Source organism: Lepidochelys kempii, chromosome 14 (genome assembly GCF_965140285.1).
Source record: "Lepidochelys kempii isolate rLepKem1 chromosome 14, rLepKem1.hap1, whole genome shotgun sequence".
NCBI classification, from domain to species: domain Eukaryota; kingdom Metazoa; phylum Chordata; order Testudines; family Cheloniidae; genus Lepidochelys; species Lepidochelys kempii.
The window spans coordinates 23,324,705-23,345,552 of NC_136393.1; the positions used below are offsets into that span (position 1 = coordinate 23,324,705).

Sequence of the window (20,848 nt, forward strand, 5' to 3'; positions counted from 1 at the left end):
AACGGATGGGACGGAAGGATGAAGAGCTGTATCCTTGCTGGGGCACTTCACTGCAGCAGATTGTCTTTGGTCAAGGCTCAGTGTTGCAAACTTAGTAACTGGGGTGGGGGAAGTGAAATAGCAAAATGAGGTGTTTGCTGAAAAGCCTGTCTGTGAAGGGGATTTGCAGCTCTCATTGCCTGGCTTTTTCAAAACATTGTCAGATCTGCTTTAAACAGGGGCGGTTGGGTGGGATGGCAAAGGGTAGAGACTCTCCTCCTCTGTGGTCTTTCTCTGACTGATCTCCATGTAGAAATGGAACACTCTCAGTGTGTGCGGTGGGGGGGGGTGCCTCATTGTGGTAATTTACCAAGAGGGATAAAGATCTGAGTGATGATTTCAGAGAAGTGACTGCAGGTGATGCAAACTGTGCTTTCCACACAGCCCTCCTCCCTGAGCATGTACCTCAGGTCTGACCCATTCATTATTGATGTGATCGCTTACTACGTGCGCCTGGGCATCCAGCCAGTCTATTTCCAGGTCTATGCTGTTAAGGTCAGTGCCTTGTCTGTCTTCCTTTAACATAACACACCAGCAACAGCCCCAAACCACACCCTAGTTCACATCCCCGATGTGGAGGAGGGCTTGCTGGCCCAGCTGTGCAAAGCTCCCAGGTTTTCATGCAAATATCAGCTTTAATCTACATGGTCTCCAGCCCCCAGTGTTCCCTCTGAGCTCCTGGTTCTAGTGATCCTCCAAATCTCATAGGGAAGCTGAGATGGAGCCATTGGGCTCCCTCTGGGTCACCTCAGGGCCATGCAGAAGAGCTAATTTCATGTGATTTTTGGCACTGAACCATAAATCGGTCCCAGGTTCCTGTTTAACTGGACCCAGGTTTGCTCATGAGGTGCGCAAGTTCCCTTTGTTCAGATTCTGTGCTTAGATTCTGTGATGAAATATGGAATCAGGTGACTCATGGGAGGTTTTGCCAGACTCTACCTCATTGCTGCAGGGTATCTGGATTTCCTGAAACCTTTCATGTATTTCCTGCCATCTTCTCTGAAACAGAATCAGTGTCAGACCTGACATTCAACATGAGACAAAAACAATTACCGAAGGACTTTAATGAGACCACTTGGTTAGATCATTAGCAGGAACTGTTCCAGGGCCTCTATCTCCAAACACTTGAGCTGCCTTTTCCACTTTGCTTCAAGGACTAGATTCATTAGGTGGGAACAGAACCAGATATCTCGCTATCTTCTGCGGGTCAGCCGCAGAGGGGAGCCAGTAACTCATCTTGTCAGTGCCTCACAGGACTTTATCTCCTTCCTATCACTCTGGCATTGTTCCAGCCCCCACCTCACTTGATCCTCGTGTCATATGTCTGGTGATCTTGTTATTTTTAAATTATTTTTATTTCCCAGTTTTTCTCCTCCGTGTTGCAGACTCATGGCCAGGTGACTCTCTGGGCATTTCTGTCAGCACTCAGGTGCCACAAACAGGAATTTACATGCCTCAGAGCTAATCAGCATACTGGTACAGGGACTGAGGGTCTTGCGTGGGAGCCATCACTTCAGTCAAGATGACACCTGATGGTGAGGTGTACAGTGCCCCAGGAGAAATCCCCCTGTTTACATTACTGGCCAATTCCACATTCTCGTTCTGGAAGTTCTCGAGCTCCCTGATACTGTGTGTAGATTCTGTGATGAAATATGGAACCAGGCAACTCTAGGGAGGTTTTCCCAGACTCTTTGCAGGACTGTCCTTTCTTCCAGAGCTTAGCTGTCCTCTGTGACGAAGGAGATGTGCATGAAATCACTTTTATTCCTGGTGTGTACCTTGCCTCTGGTTGCTTGTTCCACATATGAAGTTACAGCCCCTTTGTGATATCACAACTGGTTGCTGCAGAGATGACTGTGATGTCAAAGAGGGTCACTATGTGGGGACCAATCAGGAGCTGTTCCCAGAGGTCTTTTTCTCTTTCAGATTCTCTTCAGCAATGCGGCTCAGGAGCCAGCAGAGGACGTGTTCCTCACCGAGCTGAGTGCCAAGGTGCAAGATTGCAAAGTCCCCAAAGGTGCGTAGTGGGTTTCAGCATCTCCTCTGCCACCAGGAATTCCCCTTCATCCCTGCTTGCCTCTCTCTTTAGTAAGCAGTCACACTTACCTCCATCGCCCCTGGGTCCTTCCACACACAGTAACCGAAGCCACAAGGTCCCGGAGTGAGGCAATAATCTAATGGCTGATGAGGATTTCAGCTCGTGCATGTGTCTCCTTATGATTCACAAGCTGGAAATCATTAGCCATCACGTCAGTGCACCTGTGGAAAGACTGGCTTTTCAAGTCTGAAATCAGGGCTCCGCAGAATACCCATTCATAGGCACTTGCCCTTCAGGCTTAGAAAATGCACCATAGTGATGCTGTGATGTGGTATAGCACCTCCCAGCTGCATCTGAGAGTCAAGTACTTGGATGCATGTGGATACAACTCCCCTGGCAGGATACAGCCTGAAGAGTGATCCCGCAGATAACGCGCTCCCATTCTATATAGGGCTTTATAGATTGTGGCTAATGCCTTGAATTGCTCTTGGAAGCACATGGATAGCTAGTGCAAAGCTTCATGCATGGGCATTATATGTTTGTAGTGCTCCATCCCAGTAGCTGAAACTTCCTGGTGCTTCCATGAAAGTACTTCCAAGCAAGGTCGGAATTTGAAAAATGTAGAATTTTTTTGGGGGGGTGGGGAGAGGGGGATATTTGAAAAAAAACATTTGCAAGACGTTCTGCCTCCAAGTATTGTTGGTAGGTTGGGGACACGTGGTAAAAGAACAGGCAAGGAAACCTCCTGGCTCCTAATGCTGCCGTTAGAACTAACCTACAGCAGTATAGCCCAATCCTGCTCCCATGGGAGTCAATGGGTGCCTTTGCATTGCAGCTGAATGTATACCCTGAATGAGCAGTGTTGCCATTCGGATCCTAACTTCCCATTGATTTCCCTCTTCCAGACCATACGCCAACAAAGAAGAAAACAACGCTGGAAGTCCCTGGGGCAGATCTCACAGTAACATATAGCAAGGTAAGAGGCGACTCTTTGTCCCATGGCCTCACTGCTCGCAGGACTCCTTTTGGTGGATCTGGGAGCTCTCTGCATGCAGGGCTCTGGGGCAGATTGCTGCGGCAAGGGAAAACTGCCTTTGCTTTTGCCCCTGTGAACGTGGCTGTGCTCCTTTCAGCACATGCATTACTTGCAGGCTGAATGTGCCAGGGTATCATCTTATCTGAAAAGAGATGTCAGCTCCTGGATCAACCTTTGTAATAATGAGCCAGCTGTTGCTGCGACAAATGGTCCCCCCTGTCCTGGAAATCTTGATTAGGAAGCACAAGACCCCTTACTGGTTAACTGTAAAGTCTAGCCTGTGTGATTATGATTTCTAATGAGCCCTCTTTTTTCCTCCTATTGCACATCTACAGAGGAGGGGCACTTTTCAATGAACACCTTGATCATCTATTGTAGTTGTCGTTTCCCTTTGTTTTGAGTCCCTGAGCATTGCCTATGTCCAGCTAATGTGTTTGTAAAGGGGTTCAGCCCCATTTACACGAGCCCTTAAGCAGTGTTTAAAATCACGTTAGCGAACACTTTTTTCAGAACACACATCTTTTTCCTAGTCTAGACAAAGCCTATAGGCCCAGTTCTGCCACCGTTATTTAGACTGCGTAGTGCTTTACTCAGCGACCAGTCTCACTGAAATCAGTGATGCTACTCCCTGAGTAAGACACATGTGCAAGCGCTGGAATACATTGCCCAGGGAGGTTGTAGAATCTCCGTTACTGGAGATTTTTAAGAGCAGGTTGGACAAACACCTGTCAGGGCTGGTCTAGATAATACTTAGTCCTGCCTTGAGTGCAGGGGACGGGACTAGAAGATGACCTCTCGAGGTCCCTTCATGTCCTACGATTCTATGATTTCCTGTTCTGCCTGAGCAGCTTAGACTCTGTTGTTGTTTTTTTAACATGGCCCTTTATATTTATCATTGTCCCACCTTTTTTCCTCTCAGTTTAGATGGGTTTTCCCCACTCCTAATCTTATGCTCTTTCTGTCATTAAGAGGGGCTGGCAGGGTGTCTTTCTGGGTTTAAGCAGGGGCTCGGTGACCGCGTCTTGCCTCGTTTCGAACCCACTCAAATATTGTGGGTTTGAAAGCTCAACTGGAACATGAATGCTATCAGGTTTCCTTAGGAGAGGCTGTGAGAAAAGCCACAGAGGGAGGAAATCCAGTGGGGTGAAAAGTGGAGCAGAGTGAAAAACAGAGGAAGAATGTGAAAGTAGGAACAGAGAGGGAGGGGGCGGGGAGAGAAATCAAATGAAAAAACAAATTTAGCCTGTCCCAGTGTGCTCTGGATCAGGCACCCAGTTGGTTTCATGCAGGCCTAACATGTTAATCACCATGAATGTAACTGAGTGAAACGAGCCTTTTGTGCAGGTTTTGGTGAGCGATCGGAAGAAGGAGGTAGATGTCCTGCTGCGATCTACTGGCCTGGTGGTGAAAGCCATTCTCTCCAGTGAAACAGAAGGTGAGGATTCTCCAGGTGGGGCACTGTTTGCTGAGCTGCCAACTCTTCAGCGTTTTGGGGATTCCTGAGCAGGACCTTGGAAAAGCCAAAGAAGAGGCTGGCTCCCAGAGAATCCATCCCAGCATGCTCAGTGCATGCTTTGGCTGGGTTTGGGGAGCTGAGTCCCCGCTGCGGGCAGACCCATGTGCTGCAGACATGATCACTCCAGCTCATGGTCACGTATCTGGCTGTTGAGTCTCATGCCCCGCTTTTAAGGAGCTCCCAGTAACTGAGGCTGCAGCACTGGACTCAGTTATGCTTCTTTGTGTCATTATATCCCACCTCTTCTGCATTTGCCTGACCGGGGATGAAGGGAGGAAGCAAAGCCTTTGGGGGATAGACCTTCAGCTGGTGTAGACTGTCCTAGCTCCTCCTTTGCATCTGGCCCAGGAGCCCCAGTGGAGACACCCCCTTGGGGTGACAGAGAACGGAGTCATTGCAAAGGCCGTGCTCTCAGCCTTATGTAGCCCAGGGGAATAGGACGGGAGTAGCTTGGGTTGCTCTCCGGGGCCCCCTCGGGCTGACGCGAGGAGCTGGACCCAGGCACCCCAGGCAGACAGACACTCCTCCTAACAGAAACCTTTGGGGATGATGGTGGGCACACCAACACGGGTTAGCAGTGGAGGGTCCCAGAAGACCTCACCCAGCCAAGGCAAGACAAGGCAACCTGGGCTGACCTGTGCTCTAGTCTCAGTCTAACGCCCCGATCCTGTTGCAGATCTGGTGTGCTTGGATGTAAATATTGCTGAAGTCGTCAAAACCTCCAACCTGTCTGGAAGATCGTTTTCTGTAAGTAGCCGTGGCCCCTTGGCAGGAGCGGTGGAAGCACCCTAAAAGTGTGGGGGGTCACAGGCACCTGAACCATGGCCCTGCCCCCATGCTGCCCCTTCCCCCTGAGGCCCCACCCCTTCTCCCCAAGGCCACGCCCTCCGCTCACTCCTCTCTGCCCCTTCCTCTTCTCCTCCTTCTCCCCCCCCCGTCGCTCGCCCTTATGGCCTGTAAAAAGTGTGGGGACCCCCGGCGCCCCTGTCCCTTGGAGGTGGTGATTCAGAATCACAAGCTGAGCAATGTTGGGCCAGGTCAGTGCTTGAATGAGAGCTCTCCCAGGAAATCCCAGACTGCTGCAGAGTGGGAGGAAGGAGGGCCAGCCAACCTGGTTATACAGACCTGGTGTAAGGGTCCTGTCCACACTGCAGAATAAGGGCGTTAAAAAAGGAAGACAGCACCCCAAACTCCCAATCCTCTCAGGGATGGGTCCACCTGGAATGCAGAGCAGGGCTTAGAGTGCCTGACCCCACAGATGCTACTGAAGCTACTGCTTACTACCACGAACAGCCTATTATTGGCAGGAAGCTACTTACTATAGGAATAGTGCGCTCAGCAGGGTTTGCAGGATCTGGCCCATTGCTCAGGATCCTTTGGAATGAATGAATGATGTAGCTGGAGAAATGTAATTAGAAGCATGATTATTAGAGATTTTACTTATTGCCACTGCAAAGACTGAAGAAGGAAATCCCCCATTGCTCTGCAAAAGTGGGAGGAGATATTGCACACAGCTGGTCAGAAAGTGGTTTCAGTTTGTTTTCTCCCCTGGCAAATTTCAGCTTTTTGCTGGAAACCCAAGCAGTTCTGTCACTGTCCCTCAATACTGCCTGGACGGAACACCGCGCATCAGCATTTCTCCTCTGCAAGACTGCCCTTGGAGCAGCGTGCCTTGGTGTGTAGTAGATATTATGATCCAGGGGACAAACATCCACTAGATACAGGGTTTGATCCTTGTTTACAGGCCCCTTTGCCCTGCAAGAATGGTGCAAAGAGGGTTTAGTATAACTGAAGGTATGAGGGCAGCTTGTGGGGGCTCGCCGGTGCTAGCTCGAATCTAGCAGGGCAGCTGCGGCAGCACAGACCCTGTTGTGAGCTAGGGACACGGGCTTGTACAGTCGGTGCCACAACATCTCACTGCTACTTTTAGCTAGCTTAAAGCTAGTTTGGGTGTGCCTACGTGAGTGGCAATCACACCCCAAGTTGCAGTGTAGACATATCCTGAGAATCAGGTCCTTTAGGGCCAAATGGACCAAAGGCCTGTTTCTTTATCACCTATTGCCATGTATTTCAGGCAGCCCGGGTGAGATTCAATGACTCACAGCCCAAGGGAAGGGCGGCTATAAGCCACCTTTGTGCCCTCCCAAACCTGGGCTGCTCTGGGGCCTTCAGTGTACCTTAAACAGCCCTAGGGGCCTGTCAAAGTTATGGCAGCCTCCCCCATCTCCACTGAGTCACAGTGTTGTCTAGAATCACTGCAGCACTGAGCGCTGTAGCCCTGCCCTGACTCACCCTTCCTGCCCCTGCCCCACCTCCAGCGTGACCACAGGCTACACCAGGGCTTGCAAAGGGGTCCTCAGAAAGCAGCTTTGCAGTGCTTGTGTCAGGGGAAACCTTCCCACACTGGTATAAAGGTCTAGAGTTGGGGGTGGGAGATCTCACGCCAAGACTCTAAAACTAACAATCCCGTGTAAGGCTGCTTGAGCACCAGGCCTCCCCAGTTACTGTGGAGACTCTGGCCAGTGATTCTGGAAGCCTATTTTGGGACACCTTAAGGGGGCCTGATTTTCAGAATTGTTGAGCCTCTGCATCTCTCACTGACTTCAACTGGGGCTGTGGATGTTCAACACCTTTGAAAACTAGCCCCTTTAAGGAGCCTCAAGTTAGGCACCCAAATCACTGGCTGCTTTTGAAAATATTGGCCAGTTTGCGTCGGGGGAAATAAAAGGAAGGAGCCAGTTCCCTCTTTATTCCAGCAGTCATGTCTTGTGGTCCAAGGTTCAAAAATAGATGTGCGTATGCACATACATTCACCATCTGTCTCCGTGCAGCCTTGAGAAGGTAAGTGAAAAATTCAGCAGGGCTTTTTCTTCCCTGTTGTTCCAGTCAGCAACAAACAAGATCAGAACACGCAATATCAAAATCCAGTGCATGGAACAAAGGACCTTCAACCTGTGCCTGGACAAGGACTTCAGAAGGACCTACACGAACGTGGTCAGGTAAGGCCACTTTGCTGCAGGGCTTTTAACAAGCAACAAGCTATTGATTTAAAGTTAGACGCCCCCGGAGACACAACATGTCTTTTCACGAGGGTCATCAGGACTACAGAAGAGGTGATGTTGGCTAGTGCCCAGGCCTGGAAGTCAGGAGCTATGGGTTCTAGTCCTGACTCTGCTGCTAACTTGATGAGAGGTCTTGGGTGAGTCACATGGCCTCCCTGTGCCTGCTATCACCAGGGTAAAACCAGTGATATTGACCTTCCTTTGTAAAGTGTTTTGAGATCTTTGCCTGGAAAACAGTATGTCAGTGCAAACTATTTTATCATATATAGTAAATGTTAAAAGAGAGTGGCTCAAGCAGAGGGCTGGGGGCCAGGAGATCTGGCTCATTTCCCAACACTGCCACAAACTTCCTCAATATCTCTGTATTCCTACCTTCCCATTTGTAAGGTGCAGATTATACTCTTCTACCTCCCGTAGGGGGGTTCTGAAGCCTAACTCATTACTGCTTGTAAGAGACAAGGTGAGTGAGCAAATATATTTTATTGGACCAGCTTCTGTTGGTGAAAGAGACAAGCTTTCAAGCTCCACAGAGCTCTTCTTTAAGATTCATGGATAGAAAGCATTATCCAAGTGCGTGTTTGAACATGATGCACTGGATATGGATACAGTAATCTTCATTTCTTGCTTGAAACCGTTGTATAATGTTGTTTACTGTTAAATAGCTGCTTGAGTTCTACCCCAGCAGTGGTAGCATTTCCGTGGTGGTGGAAATGATTCTTCTCTACAGCTTGTGGAGTGATTTTGGATCCTTCAGGATAAAAGGCACTGTAGAAATCTGAAGGTGGGAGTGGGTAGTCTGTGTGAGCAGCTTTGATACTATAGCAGCAAAAAATGAGGTTTTTTTCAAGAATTTGTGCAGGCTGGCTTTGTATTTTAGAAACCACAATTTCATAATTTTGCCCAAGTAGCATCCACAACAAAAATGTATCATGTACCAATTCACATGCAGCCACCACAGTCATCTGCAGGGATTTGAACCCAGGACTCTAAGCACAAAAACGCAAGCGACCACTCAAGTAGAGCTGGTTGAAAAATGTCAACAGTCAAAATTATTTGACAAAGAAAAGGAAGATTCTTTTTTGTGGATGAAAATGTGTCCCTTTTTTAAACTAGCTCAACAATTGAGTTGAAGGAAAAGCCCTTTGTGTGACAAAAGTTGGCTGTACAGTCACAAACCAGCCACTTAGAGGAGATGGGATCATACACTAGACCAGAGCATTACACATGCTCACATAACTGTGCACATAAACGCATATGCAGTTCTGACAGCTGGGTGTGCAAACTGGTATTAGTGCATGGATTTCAAATGCCTTCAAAGTTCGGGGGAGTTTGAAGGTGGTGTTTTGATTCAGGCCCATCTGTAATATTCTGGGCATTCCCCTGAATCAAACTAAGGCTAGCCTAAGGTACTGTGTAAATCAAATAATAATAACAATAATATGCTTTAGATAATCTTTCTAGCAAAAACCAGTTCAAGATTACAAACATATTATACATCTTAGTTCCATGGATGTAAATCCAAAGCAACAGCCAAAGCCAATGGAGTTACTCTGGATATACACTGGTGTAACTGAGATCAGCATTTGGCCCATGATTCAGCATGTTTAGTGAAAGTATGTTTCTTCTCTTGCAGTGTGGAAGTTTCTCCTTGCCTGGAACCCAGCTATTGCTTGCAAAAGACCAGGACAATGAAATTCAGCCTGCATGAACCAGAGGGTGTGGGACTGGCCAAATACATGCCCAAATCTTTGCTGTTGCCCATCAACACCTTTGCAGGCATCATCCAGTGAAGAAGATAAGAAAAAATTGGCGTGAGAGGCATTTGTAAGAATCCCTGGTCGGGTCACAATCGAATGGGGACCAGAGAACACACTAAAAGCCCCTCCAGTGACTTCGCAACAATTTCTCTTGTAAAGCTTCAACTCTACGGGAAGTTAGGGCTCAAAGAAGAAAGTAAAAATCAGGCAAACTGTTATAATGCCATGGCTTAGGGCTGAGCCAAGGAACAGAGCCACGGGGAAGGTGGAAGAGCAGGGAGTTCCTGTAATGCTGGAGAGTGCGGCTGGGCTGGGGAATTGAGCACAGAGGGAGATAAGCAGGAGTCAGACTATTATTCTCCTGTGTGTGTCTGTAAAATACCTTGAGAGGGGAGGAGGGGCTTCTTCGGTAGAAGGATTGGAAACAAGCTGGCAGAGTTTGGCTTCTGCTTGCTTTAGGTGTGGCACAAGGTGCAATTATTATTATTTAATATTTTATATTACAGTAGTGTCTGAAACCCCTAATCAGGGATCAGTGCCCCATTGTGCTGGGTGCTGCACAGATATACCTGAAGCTACAGTCTCTGTTCCAAAGCAATATATTTGAGTCACCTTGGGGACACAGGCAATTGCCTCAAAACATTCACTCAGCAAAGAAGAAGGCTTGTAAGGGCTGATTGGAATTGAGTAGAACATGTGCATCACTAGGGTCTGCCCAGCTCTCACTGAGGTCTGTGGGAAAAACTGCCATGGACTTCCATGCTAGTGACTTTGGCTAGCATCGAACAAAGCTCCCATAGTGGCAGGTGCACAAGTTCCTATCTTCTTTCCTGCTCATTGCCAGCTGAAGTCATTTCAGATACCAAGTGTAGATTCATTAACTTGTCAGATCTAATCCCAAACATCCAGGACAGCGCTAACAAAGCTTCCCTTAAATCCTGATAGATGTGATCATTAAACCTTCCTTGCGTGAGACTGTCAGTGTCTGCTCCTAAACACTGGGTTACACAAACCCCAAATTGTTCTCTGCTTCCACACCTCATTGCCAGTGTTGATTTGTCACAGGGATGCAAGAAACAGCTACCCAAAGAACCCATCAGTGGCTACTCTAGTTTCTTGGCCTTTATGTGCTTTCTCTTTGGTTCACATGCTATAGACTGGTGAGGAGTGCCTGAGAGCCCAGAGCAGTTTACAGGTGGTAATGCATTGTAATGCAGTGCACATTGGGCCAGGTTAATTTGCGGTTCCGTAAAGTCTCAAGTGCAGCACACACGCCCCAAGAGATTCTGCTCATAGCCAAGGCAGCCCGAACAGGGGGTGGTGCTGCTTGGTGAAGGTGACCGTAGGGGAGCGCTGAGTCAGTGCATCCCAGCTGAGGGTTAAGCCAGCAAGACTCTCACAAGCGCTACTGGTGGTACTTTAGGCTGCACGCCCCAGCAGAATCCCTACAGGACTATGGCAGGGAAAACAGCATCCCCCCTTGCCCCCAGCGGTGACTCCACACCCCTGCCATGGAACAGGTGGCCAGGCTGGGATGTGACTGGTGTCTGGCCAATGGGAACTGTTCCTCTGACAATCAGGGGCTACTTAATTTAGTGCCTAAATGTGGAATCAGAATGTATCCAACCAAACTTTAGGTATCCAAGTTTGAAATGTTGGACTGCAATGTTTAGATTGGGCCCCTCTAAATAACCCTTCACAGAACTGCCTTGATTAAGGCCCAAATATTTTGATGACATTAGGATTTCTTGGACATTTAGGCCCTGTGGACACTGGGGAAGTTTGGGTTAAATTTCCCCCCATGTAGGCTTTAAAGATTGTCTCAGCCCTCCTGCAGCTCCCATCGCTGCCCTGCTCTGCGATTTTTAAGATGAAACAACCATTTACTCTCGCTCCTCACTGCAAAATTTTTATCTTTTACTTTCTAGCCAAACTCCCAGCTTAGCATATTGCATAAAACTATTACAATGAAAACAATTCCCCAGGAAGTGCTATTGAAATATACTGCCTGCTGGTAAATCACCTTTAAAACTGATGGCAGGTGAGAGGCTCCCTAGCAACAGGAGACCCTGGCAGCCCCCCAAATCATTTAATTACAAAAAAAAGTAAATGTGTGTGTGAGAATCTCTCACACACCATGGGGCATCCTCATTGTGAGACCCTCATGGCTTGGGTGTGTATTGAGACATTCACTGTACTGCCAAGTGACTCAAGTACTCGAGAACTGTGATTTCATGAAGAGCTATGCTCCCCAAAGTCTGTTATTCCATTTATGAAAACTGTATATTGCACTTTTTCCTCCAGAGGGAAAAAAAAGCTAAGTCCTATTGTTGTCCCATAATCACTGGGGTTACAAAAATAATCCAAAAGTTTAATCCAGGGAATTTCCTTCCCCCTACTGCACTGCACTTCCTTGTATTTGGATCTCACCAGAGCCCCTGAAGGAAATGATATTTTTGTTATGCTAGGAGATTTAGCCACCTCATTCCAAGTTCAGCTAACCTCAGCCTCCTGAGTCCTAACGAGGGGATACAAGATAAACAAAGCCAGAAGCATTCAGCAACAGGGCTTTCGTGTCTTCAGCATAAACAGCATTGTCTTTAACCTCAGTTTACTCATGGTTTATTGTAAATTATTAACAAGCAACTACATAAAATTTATGTGGAAAAGAGATGGATTTTGCCCCAGAGGGAGACACATACAAGGGAAACCCCAGGACTAATGATGGAAAAGGAGGTCAAGAAATGCCTGGATGAAGCCAGCACTTCTCTTCCTATGAGCTGCTATGTAGGGCAGTAATTTGAGAGGCTGACAAACAGCTCCTCACATGTCCGCCTGCCTTGGGATTTAACTATAGGTTCACTTCGCCTGGCACGCTAGACATAACCAGAGGCTTGTATGATAGCTTTGAATTTGTACTGATGTATATAGGTATTAACAATGTATAGCTGTATATGATGTAGATGGATTATAAATTATTTGTATAGGTGTAACGGATTATATATATTGGAAAGTGCAATCTTTTTACCATTTGATTAAAATGGCATTTAAAAAACCCAAATGGGTGCCGATGTGTGTGGGCACGTGCGTATGTGTGTGAAAGAGGAGATGGTCCGGGTCGAAAGAGGTTACTTATCAAAGTGGCCAAGAAAGTTTTGTTCTCCATGTCTTCCCTTTGCTGTCCCTATTGTGAGATTGTACAGCTTGCATTAGGGGATGGAATCCATTTCCAAGCAGTTAGCAATTAGAGGAGTACACATAAGTCCCTGTGTGCCAGTATGTTAGAAGCCAAGTGGAGAAGTCCCCAGCCCCCTAGTTTCTCTTTAATTCTGGGCATCTCTGTTGAATCTCCAAAGTAGAGAGCAGAGGTGGGGTTGGGGTTGGTATAATGGGGTGCATACCTCACACAGGCACTGAAAGGCTTAAGGGGAGCTGAAGAGGTCACTTGTGGCAGCTGGTGGCAACTACAGCATGTGTCAGGCTCAATTAAGAATGAGACCCGGTGGGAGGAACTGGGTGGCTAATTAACATAAAGGAAGGGTTTCAGGGCAGAAGGAGGAAAGAAGCCCAGGGGGAGAGGCTACTTGGCCTTGGGAGCCTCTTCTGAGAGAGAACTCTGCTAATATGCCAGCAGAGCCATGGAGAGATCACAGGGGTAGAGCCAAGGAGTAGCCTGGATAAAAGGGCTGGTGCTGGATCTCCACGAGGAAAGTGTTTGCTTGCTACCAGAGCTGGAGAGGACTCTACAGAGCCTGGAAAGGTGCTGGGGGAAAGGGCCTGCTAGAGGCAAGCCAAGGTAGAAAGAAATCTGGGGAAGTGGCAAGGGATCAGAGTGAGCAGACTTGTCTGATAATGGATGCTGGATAAACAAAATTAACAGGTAACTCCTTCAAAAATGCCTAAGTGACTTAGAAGCTTAAGTGCCATTTTCAAAAGTGACTTAAGAGCCTATTGACTTTCAGTGTGACTCCCCCTTCTAAATCACTTAGGATAGATCCACAAAGAAATGTAGGCCTGGTGATGCTGAGCTTTGCCACACCTACCTTTTAGGGGTCCAGAAATTCACTGGGATCCACAAAGCCTGAGTTCAGCACCTCCTCTTCCTCTGCAATGAATGGGGAGAGGGAGGTGCCTCAGAAAGGGATCACAAAAGCCAGCATGCTAGGTGGCTTCCTGCCTAAATGGGAGATGCCAAGCCAGAGGGTATGTGCTAAGTATTGCTGCTCTCATGAAGTTCAGCACCTAAATTGCTGCTCTCATGAAGTTCAGCAAGTAAATCTGGGCTGCAGGGGGGGCACCTCCCTCTGCTTGGGATTCTCAACCCTCTCTTGGGGCTAGGTGCCTAGGCTGTTTTCACAAGAAGCGGGGGGTGGGGGGGGAGCAGGGAAGGGGGCGGTGAAGGAGGAGGATGACCTAACCACTGAGCTATGGGATATTCCCATGTGGGGCTCCCTCAAGCTTTCCTGTTGAAGCTGTTCCACCGTGGGTAAATAATGAAAGAATGATTTGGAGAGAGAACACAAGCATGAGTGATTCTGGAGCCTAGTGGTTAGAGCACTCAACTGGGAACCCAGGATCCAGGCCCTCTGCTCCAATGAATTTCTGAAATTTATTCAGCGTGACAAAGCTTCAACAGGAGAGACTGAGGGACCCCACACCAGAATATCCCATAGCCCAGTGGCTTGGGCACTCACCTGAGAGGTGGCAGATTCCTGTTCAAATACCTTCTTCCTCCACAGGGAGGGAGAACTGGTTACTTCCCACATCCCAGGTGAGTACTCTAACCACTGGGCTAAAAGTTATGAGAGCTTCCCCCGCCCCACTTCTTTGTGTATTCTCAGCGATAGGGGGTTGATCCAGTAGGTGAGCTCAAAGAATGCTTACTGGCTAGGGCCCTGCAGGCGAGTTAAGCGGAGGAATGCCTATCTTTCCCCTGGGTTTTGCTTCGCTCTAGGATTTAGACATCCAGATGCCTGCGCATGCACAGAGGCACAAACATAAGTGCCTAGGGATCTTTTACTGCAAAAATGGAGGTGCCAAGCAAGTTTAGGCACCTACAGATGTGGCAGCCGCTGAGAGTGTGTGGGTGTGTGTGTGTCGGGAGAAGGGGGGAATTCCAATGGGGGCTGATTCTGGGATTTCAGCACCTAAGGTGGGAGTTAGGCACCTAAGTCCTTTGGTGAATCTATGCCTTATGTAGTTTTGAAAATATTGCTCAACATAGCTCAGTGGTTTGAGCATTGGCCTGCTAAACCCAGGGTTGTGAGTTCAATCCTTGAGGGGGCCATTTAGGGATCTGGGGCAAAAATTGGGGATTGGTCCTGCTTTGAGCAGGGGTTGGACTAGATGACCTCCTGAGGTCCCTTCCAACCTTGATATTCTATGATTCTATCTTTACTTGCAAATTCTGCAACATGCAGGCAGCGAAGACTACACTGCCAAAGAAGGACCAGGCTACATATGAAGACTTTCAGTTATGTCTAAGGGGTCTCTCTACAAGTGGCCTCAAATGTTCCCTTCTGCAATCTTACAGCTTTCTGTAATGTCTCGATATCTTGGAGACTGGTGCCCTGGAAATACGAAGATGTAAATGAGTGAGTCCTTATCCTGCTCCCAATGCAGCACACACATACAATGGATTACAGTCCCAACTCACCCATATATTTAATTTATTTACACACTCACAGGGCAACCAAAGAGAACATCCTGTTAGCAGCCCCCTCTCATTTAAACAGGGCTTTAGCTCAAGTGCCTCTGCTGATCTCAACTGTGGTAACACTGCAGAAAGAAACGACTCTCGGGTACATAGCTCCTAATTAACGGTGGATGAAAAATGGAACTTCTGTCCTGAGGGAAATGCTGAGATTTCAAAATTTTGTTTTGTTCCAAATCGTCAATCTCAGCATTTTTCACTAAACAAAATATACTGAACAGGGCCATCCTTGGGATTTATGGGGCCCTATACAGTATTATTAAACTGGTGCCCCTATGCTTCGCTGAAGGCAGTCCCCAGCTGGCACCAGTGCCCCAGTGTGTTGAGGGGGCACAGCCACCACCCCCGCCCGTGGACCCCCAAAATTCTCCCCCACCCCCATTGCTGACACACACCAAGCTTTATACACAGCAGACAGAGTGGCTCAAGGCAGGCTTTGCACTGTCACAGGGGGGCTGCATCTTGCCAGAGCCCACGGCACTCTTGCAGCCCCTATCCACTCCTGGCTTACCACAAGCATTTTGATAGGAAGTACCAACAATAATACACGTGTGTGTGTGTGTGAGAGAGAGAGAGAGAGCCAGTGTGTGTGTCTGACTGTGTGTTGGGGGACTGTGTGTTGGGGAGTGTGAGACTCTGTGTGTGTGCGTTTGTGACAGTCTGTGTTGGGAGACTGACTTGTGAGAGGCAGAGTGTATGTGAGTGTAAGAGCCAGTCTGTGTGTGAGAGACAGTGTGTGTGTGTTAGGGAAGTGTGAGAGACAGCGAGCTCCTTACTGAAAATACTTCACTTCGACCTTGTCACTTTCACTTTTTTAGAAATGACACATATTGATAATTTCTCATTAAAAATGTTAATGAAATTAATACATTCCCACAAAATATTTTGATTCTGTTGAATCAGCATTTTCTAATGGAAAACTGTTCTGTCAGAAGATTATTAACCACCTTTACTCCTAATCCATTCAGGGGGTTATAGGTTAAATTTTGCCTGGAAACCACAGCCAGCCAATGCAGATCCTGGAGCAACAGTACCATAGATGCTCATGGCAATATACTCTGCTTAGCAAGCAAGATGCTGCCTTCTGAACCAACTTCAGTTTCCAGGCAGTGTTAAGGTGAAGACCAACATGGAGCACATTGCATGGTGACAAAGGCATGGATGACTGTTGCAAGGCTCATTGTAGAGCGTAATCCTAGCTATTGCAACTACTTGTCTTCTGGTAGCAGATGGGAATCTGACCAGATTACTGGAGGGTGAGCAGGAACAAATGGTGAACACATACACTTGGTTAATGGACCAGATATGTAATAAAGCCCTGAGGCAGGATTGTACTTACAAACATAAACCTCTCAGTGCATTACTGCTTGAGATGGCTGATCCTAGAGTTTCACCTAGCAAGAGTTCCTATCATTCCTTCATTCTAGCTGGGAGGGAATCAGCCTTTTATACTCCTACCTATCTGCTTAGAACTTTATACCATGCTCACCACTGGAGATGAAGATTTACCCTATTTTGTCTGGCTTCCAGGATGAGTCAGCACCTCCACACTGCATCTTGAAACCTGATATCCACCATTCAGAGTGGTGACAGGTTTCAGAGTGGTAGCCATATTAGTCTGTATCAGCAAAAACAACGAGGAGTCCTTGTGGCACCTTAGAGACTAACAAATTTATTTTGGGCATAAGCTTTTGTGGGCTAAAACCCACTTCATCAGATGCATGGAGTGGAAAATACAGTAGGCAGAATATATATACACAGTACATGAAAAGATGGGAGTTGCCTTACCAAGTGGGAGGTCAGTGCCAACAAGACATTTCAGTTAAAGTGGAAGTGGGCTATTCTCAACAGTAGAATACCAAGGGAGGAAAAATCACTTTTGTAGTGTTAATGAGGCCAATGTAATCAGTGTGGCCCATTACAAACAGTTGATGAAAAGGTGTGAGTAACAGTAGGGGGAAATTAGTATGGGGAAATAAGTTTTTGCAGTGACCCATCTGCTCCCAGTCTTTATTCAGGCCTAATTTGATGGTGTCCAGTTTGCAAATTAATTCCAGTTCTGCAGTTTCTCGTTGGAGTCTGTTTTTGATGTGTTTTTTGTTGAAGAATTGCCACTTTTAAGTCTGCTATTGAGTGTCCAGGCAGATTGAAGTGTTCTCCGACTGGTTTTTTAATGTTATAATTCTTGACATCTCCCCCTACTGTTACTCACACCTTCTTATCAACTGTTTGAAATGGGCCACACTGATTACATTGGCCTCATTAACACTACAAAAGTTTTTTTTTCCTCCCTTGGGTATTCTACTGTTGAGAATAGCCCACTTTCACTTTAATTGAATTGTCTTGTTAGCACTGACCCCCCACTTGGTAAGGTAACTCCCGTCTTTTCATGTGCTGTGTATATATATTCTGCCTACTGTATTTTCCACTCCATGCATCTGATGAAGTGGGTTTTAGCCCACAAAAGCTTATGCCCAAATAAATTTGTTAGTCTCTAAGGTGCCACAAGTACTCCTTGTTGTTCATTCCGAGTGGATTATTCAATAAATAGAACAGTTACATCAGTATTGTGATTTTTATTTCACCTCCCAAGAGGAGGATCCTCTGCTGTCCATCGGAACAATTAGTCTGGAATCTGAATATTCCTTCTGTAATTATTTCATAAAAACTACCTGCTCCTTCTTTAAGACAGGGCAGATTTGGTTGGTTGAAAGACAAAAAGCACAGGCTCATCAACTGTGAATTATTAAACAACATATGAAAGAATCATCTTTCTCATAGAACATCCTGCCCCAAAAAGCCTCACTCCTGAGAGAAGCTAATCACTGAGGCAGTCATGTTAGAAATTACACAAGGCAATACAAATTATTGTGTAGAACATTTTCACAGTGGAGGTGGAGAATTCAAGCCTTCCCCATGTTTTCCATCAGCTGTGACATTCCACATGTGAACTGGACTTAACAGCAGAAATACATGTAGTAAAAGACTTTGCAGTTCCAGAACACGGTTACAGCTGGATGAGGTTGGCCTCTGAAAGATTTATCACCAGCAGCATACTGCACAGCTCCTTAAATAAATCAGTGACATCAATGTTAAAAAAAACCCCATCAATATTTAATACTCCCACTGAAATGATGCTCAGCTCCCTCCTACTCAGCCAGAACTCTCCTTCCTATTTCAGGGAAGCTGCCTGAACTTGCTACGTACATACACCACCCAAATCAGACAATTTTGCGCCTATCCATTCAACAGGCACCTTAGAACAGTTAAATACTATGGTGATGAGCTCAGTATAAGACCTAAAGAGAACAGAAGCTAATAATGGTCTCTCAAAATGAGTGAAAGTGTAATGCCACCATAGCCTCATTTCCAACTCAATCAATTCTGATGGGTTCTAAGCTGCAATTCAGTGATGAGGGATGGTGTGTGATTTTTGTGGTTTTTCTTTTTAAGAAGATGACAGGTACTTCCCTCTGAGTCAGTGCTGGTCCAAAACACCGGCAAGCTGTTACAGAATGCTGTTCTGTGACTCTTTGTGATAATTGAAAATTCCATAGTACTAAACCTGGTATGCTGGTCAATTTCAGTTTGGAGTAGCCATATTCTCTCTGTCTTAATTCCCTCTGTAATTTCAATTGGATAGGCTATTCCTTGTTTCCTGTCTTAAAGAGCTAGATTGTGTTGCGTTGTGGTTTTTAACAGTAGCTGAAATTCTATCCTAGAGGTAGCTGCATTTCAATAGCGGATAAAGTTACTCTTGCAAATACAGTTTTGTGTAAACAGCACAATATGCAAAGCACTTAGGGGTCCAATTGGATGGAAAGCACTGTAAAAATGCAAGATCACTTTCTTAATATGCAATGTATAGTAGGAAAAATAAGACTCCTATATGAAAAGTATTTTCCAGGGTTGCAAATACACTCTCTTAAATTAAAAAAAAAAAAGATACAAGTATCTTTGGGTGAAACTTATTATAATTCCATTTATCTGAGATTTCTTTACATTGCAAACACTGTGTGTGGGGGTGGGGGTGAGTCGTGAATCAGTGTGTAGAGGGGTAAGTGGCTCTGATGGAAGCCCACCGCCCATACCTTCAAGCTGAAAGAGGTTTGCTGCACATCCAGCCAGCCTGTGACATCATTTCCAGAATTATCCTAAGCCAAGTATTTAATTTGATTTCAGAATTACCCTCTGTTGGCCAAAGCAATACAGGCTTTTGTGGGTTTTTTGATCCTCATCCAGGAGGGGAGGAGATTGAGAGTGTGAGAGATTTTCAGGGAGTCAGATAAAATCAAAGCCCAGTCTGCCTTGTTATAGGATTAGAATCCCTGGCCTATAGCTGATGAACTTTGTGTTCTGTTCAGCAATCTCCGTTTGTGATTGCTGTGTACAGCAGACATATCTGTGTCAAAGTATCTCCGGCTCTGTGGAGGAGAGGACTAGTATAGAACCTAAAGCAAACCGGTGGGTGTTGGAACTTTACAATGGTTTTGTGAAAAGGTGAGTGAGAGGGGAAATGTAAATCCTGTGAGAACAGAATCAGGCTTGTAGGAGCTAGCAGAATACTTTTGTTCATATTCACACAACAAATAAAATGTAGGGTTTTAGGGTTTTTGGCCTTGACATGAACACGCACAGCATATGTGACTCAGTTCAAGTTCCAAAGTAAAAAAAATTGCTTGTTGGAACATGTTTGTGCATGTGTGCTTCTTGCCAAACTTGGGCGTTTTTTCAGGGGGACAGCAAAAGGAACATCCCCCTGACACCAAAGATGACCCTCTGGACAAATTTCATCTCCCTGCTCCAAAGAATAGAAGCATTAGGATTTCTCAGCAAAATAGTTTTCAGAATTTTTCAACATGGGCAAAATAATACTTTTCCCTAAATTCTTTCTGAGAAATAGGAGAACTATTTTTGCTAAAAATTTCCAAAAAATCTTCAGCCTTAGGCAGACAGCTAGCATGGAAAAAGTCAGCTCACAATTTCAGCTAAATGGTTAAGGTTGGGCAAAGTTATAAGCAACAGAAAACAGGGTTTTATAATCAAATGCTTCAAACCACCTTTAACTATAGGCATCGCTATTTGCACTGCTTCAAATCAGATCTTAATGTGTTTAACTGTGTTGAATAAGTGTCATTACCCCCATTTATACAGTTCAGGAAACAAAGGCATGGAAAGATTAAGTGACTTGCCAAAGGCCACCCAGTTTTCTGACCAGTCCTGGGCCTTATCCAGCAAGCCAGCCAAATACAGCCTCAAAACAAGCTGATCAGAAAATTATAAGTATTGTTAAAAAATTCAGATTCAATCTTTTTGAAAATCAACTTTTCGTCTTAAATGATAAAATTAAAAAGCAAAAAAAGGGTCAAAATTGTTCATTTAGAAAATGAACAATTTTGACCAGCTCTAGAGAAAATGTTCCCAAACCAAAGACAGCCTAATGCCACTAGAATCCCAGATTTTGGTCACGTGCTGCTAAACAAGAATATAATTTACTAGAGCTAAATTCTAGCAATGGGAAAATGGAGAGATCAAAAGTTAAGGAGGTAAATAAGTAAGATTAGCAGGGTCTCCCCCCAGCGTTGCTTGTCTAAAATGATGGGTTTGTCTATTGTGGGGGTGGCTAACCTATAGTCATCAAAGCTGTAGAAAGGGCCCTACAGAGACGCCCCTCTTCTTTAACACAG

At 46.1% G+C, this 20,848-nt stretch overlaps 1 protein-coding gene across 2 annotated transcripts in view; it reads left to right on the top strand.

The window, feature by feature from the left end:
• PIK3R6 (phosphoinositide-3-kinase regulatory subunit 6) overlaps window positions 1–12,459 on the top strand; it is a 56,578-nt gene extending 44,119 nt beyond the window's left edge. Inside the window, exons 14-20 of one of the 2 annotated variants that reach the window (XM_073310796.2) lie at window positions 424–534; window positions 1,966–2,056; window positions 2,983–3,053; window positions 4,458–4,548; window positions 5,306–5,376; window positions 7,516–7,628; window positions 9,325–12,459. In XM_073310796.2, the coding sequence (XP_073166897.1) occupies window positions 424–534; window positions 1,966–2,056; window positions 2,983–3,053; window positions 4,458–4,548; window positions 5,306–5,376; window positions 7,516–7,628; window positions 9,325–9,481 (705 nt within the window). In that variant the 3' untranslated portion in view covers window positions 9,482–12,459. The remainder of the gene's footprint in view (window positions 1–423; window positions 535–1,965; window positions 2,057–2,982; window positions 3,054–4,457; window positions 4,549–5,305; window positions 5,377–7,515; window positions 7,629–9,324) is intronic. The other variant, XM_073310799.1, reaches the window with a different exon arrangement.
• The last annotated feature ends 8,389 nt before the right edge of the window (window positions 12,460–20,848 follow it).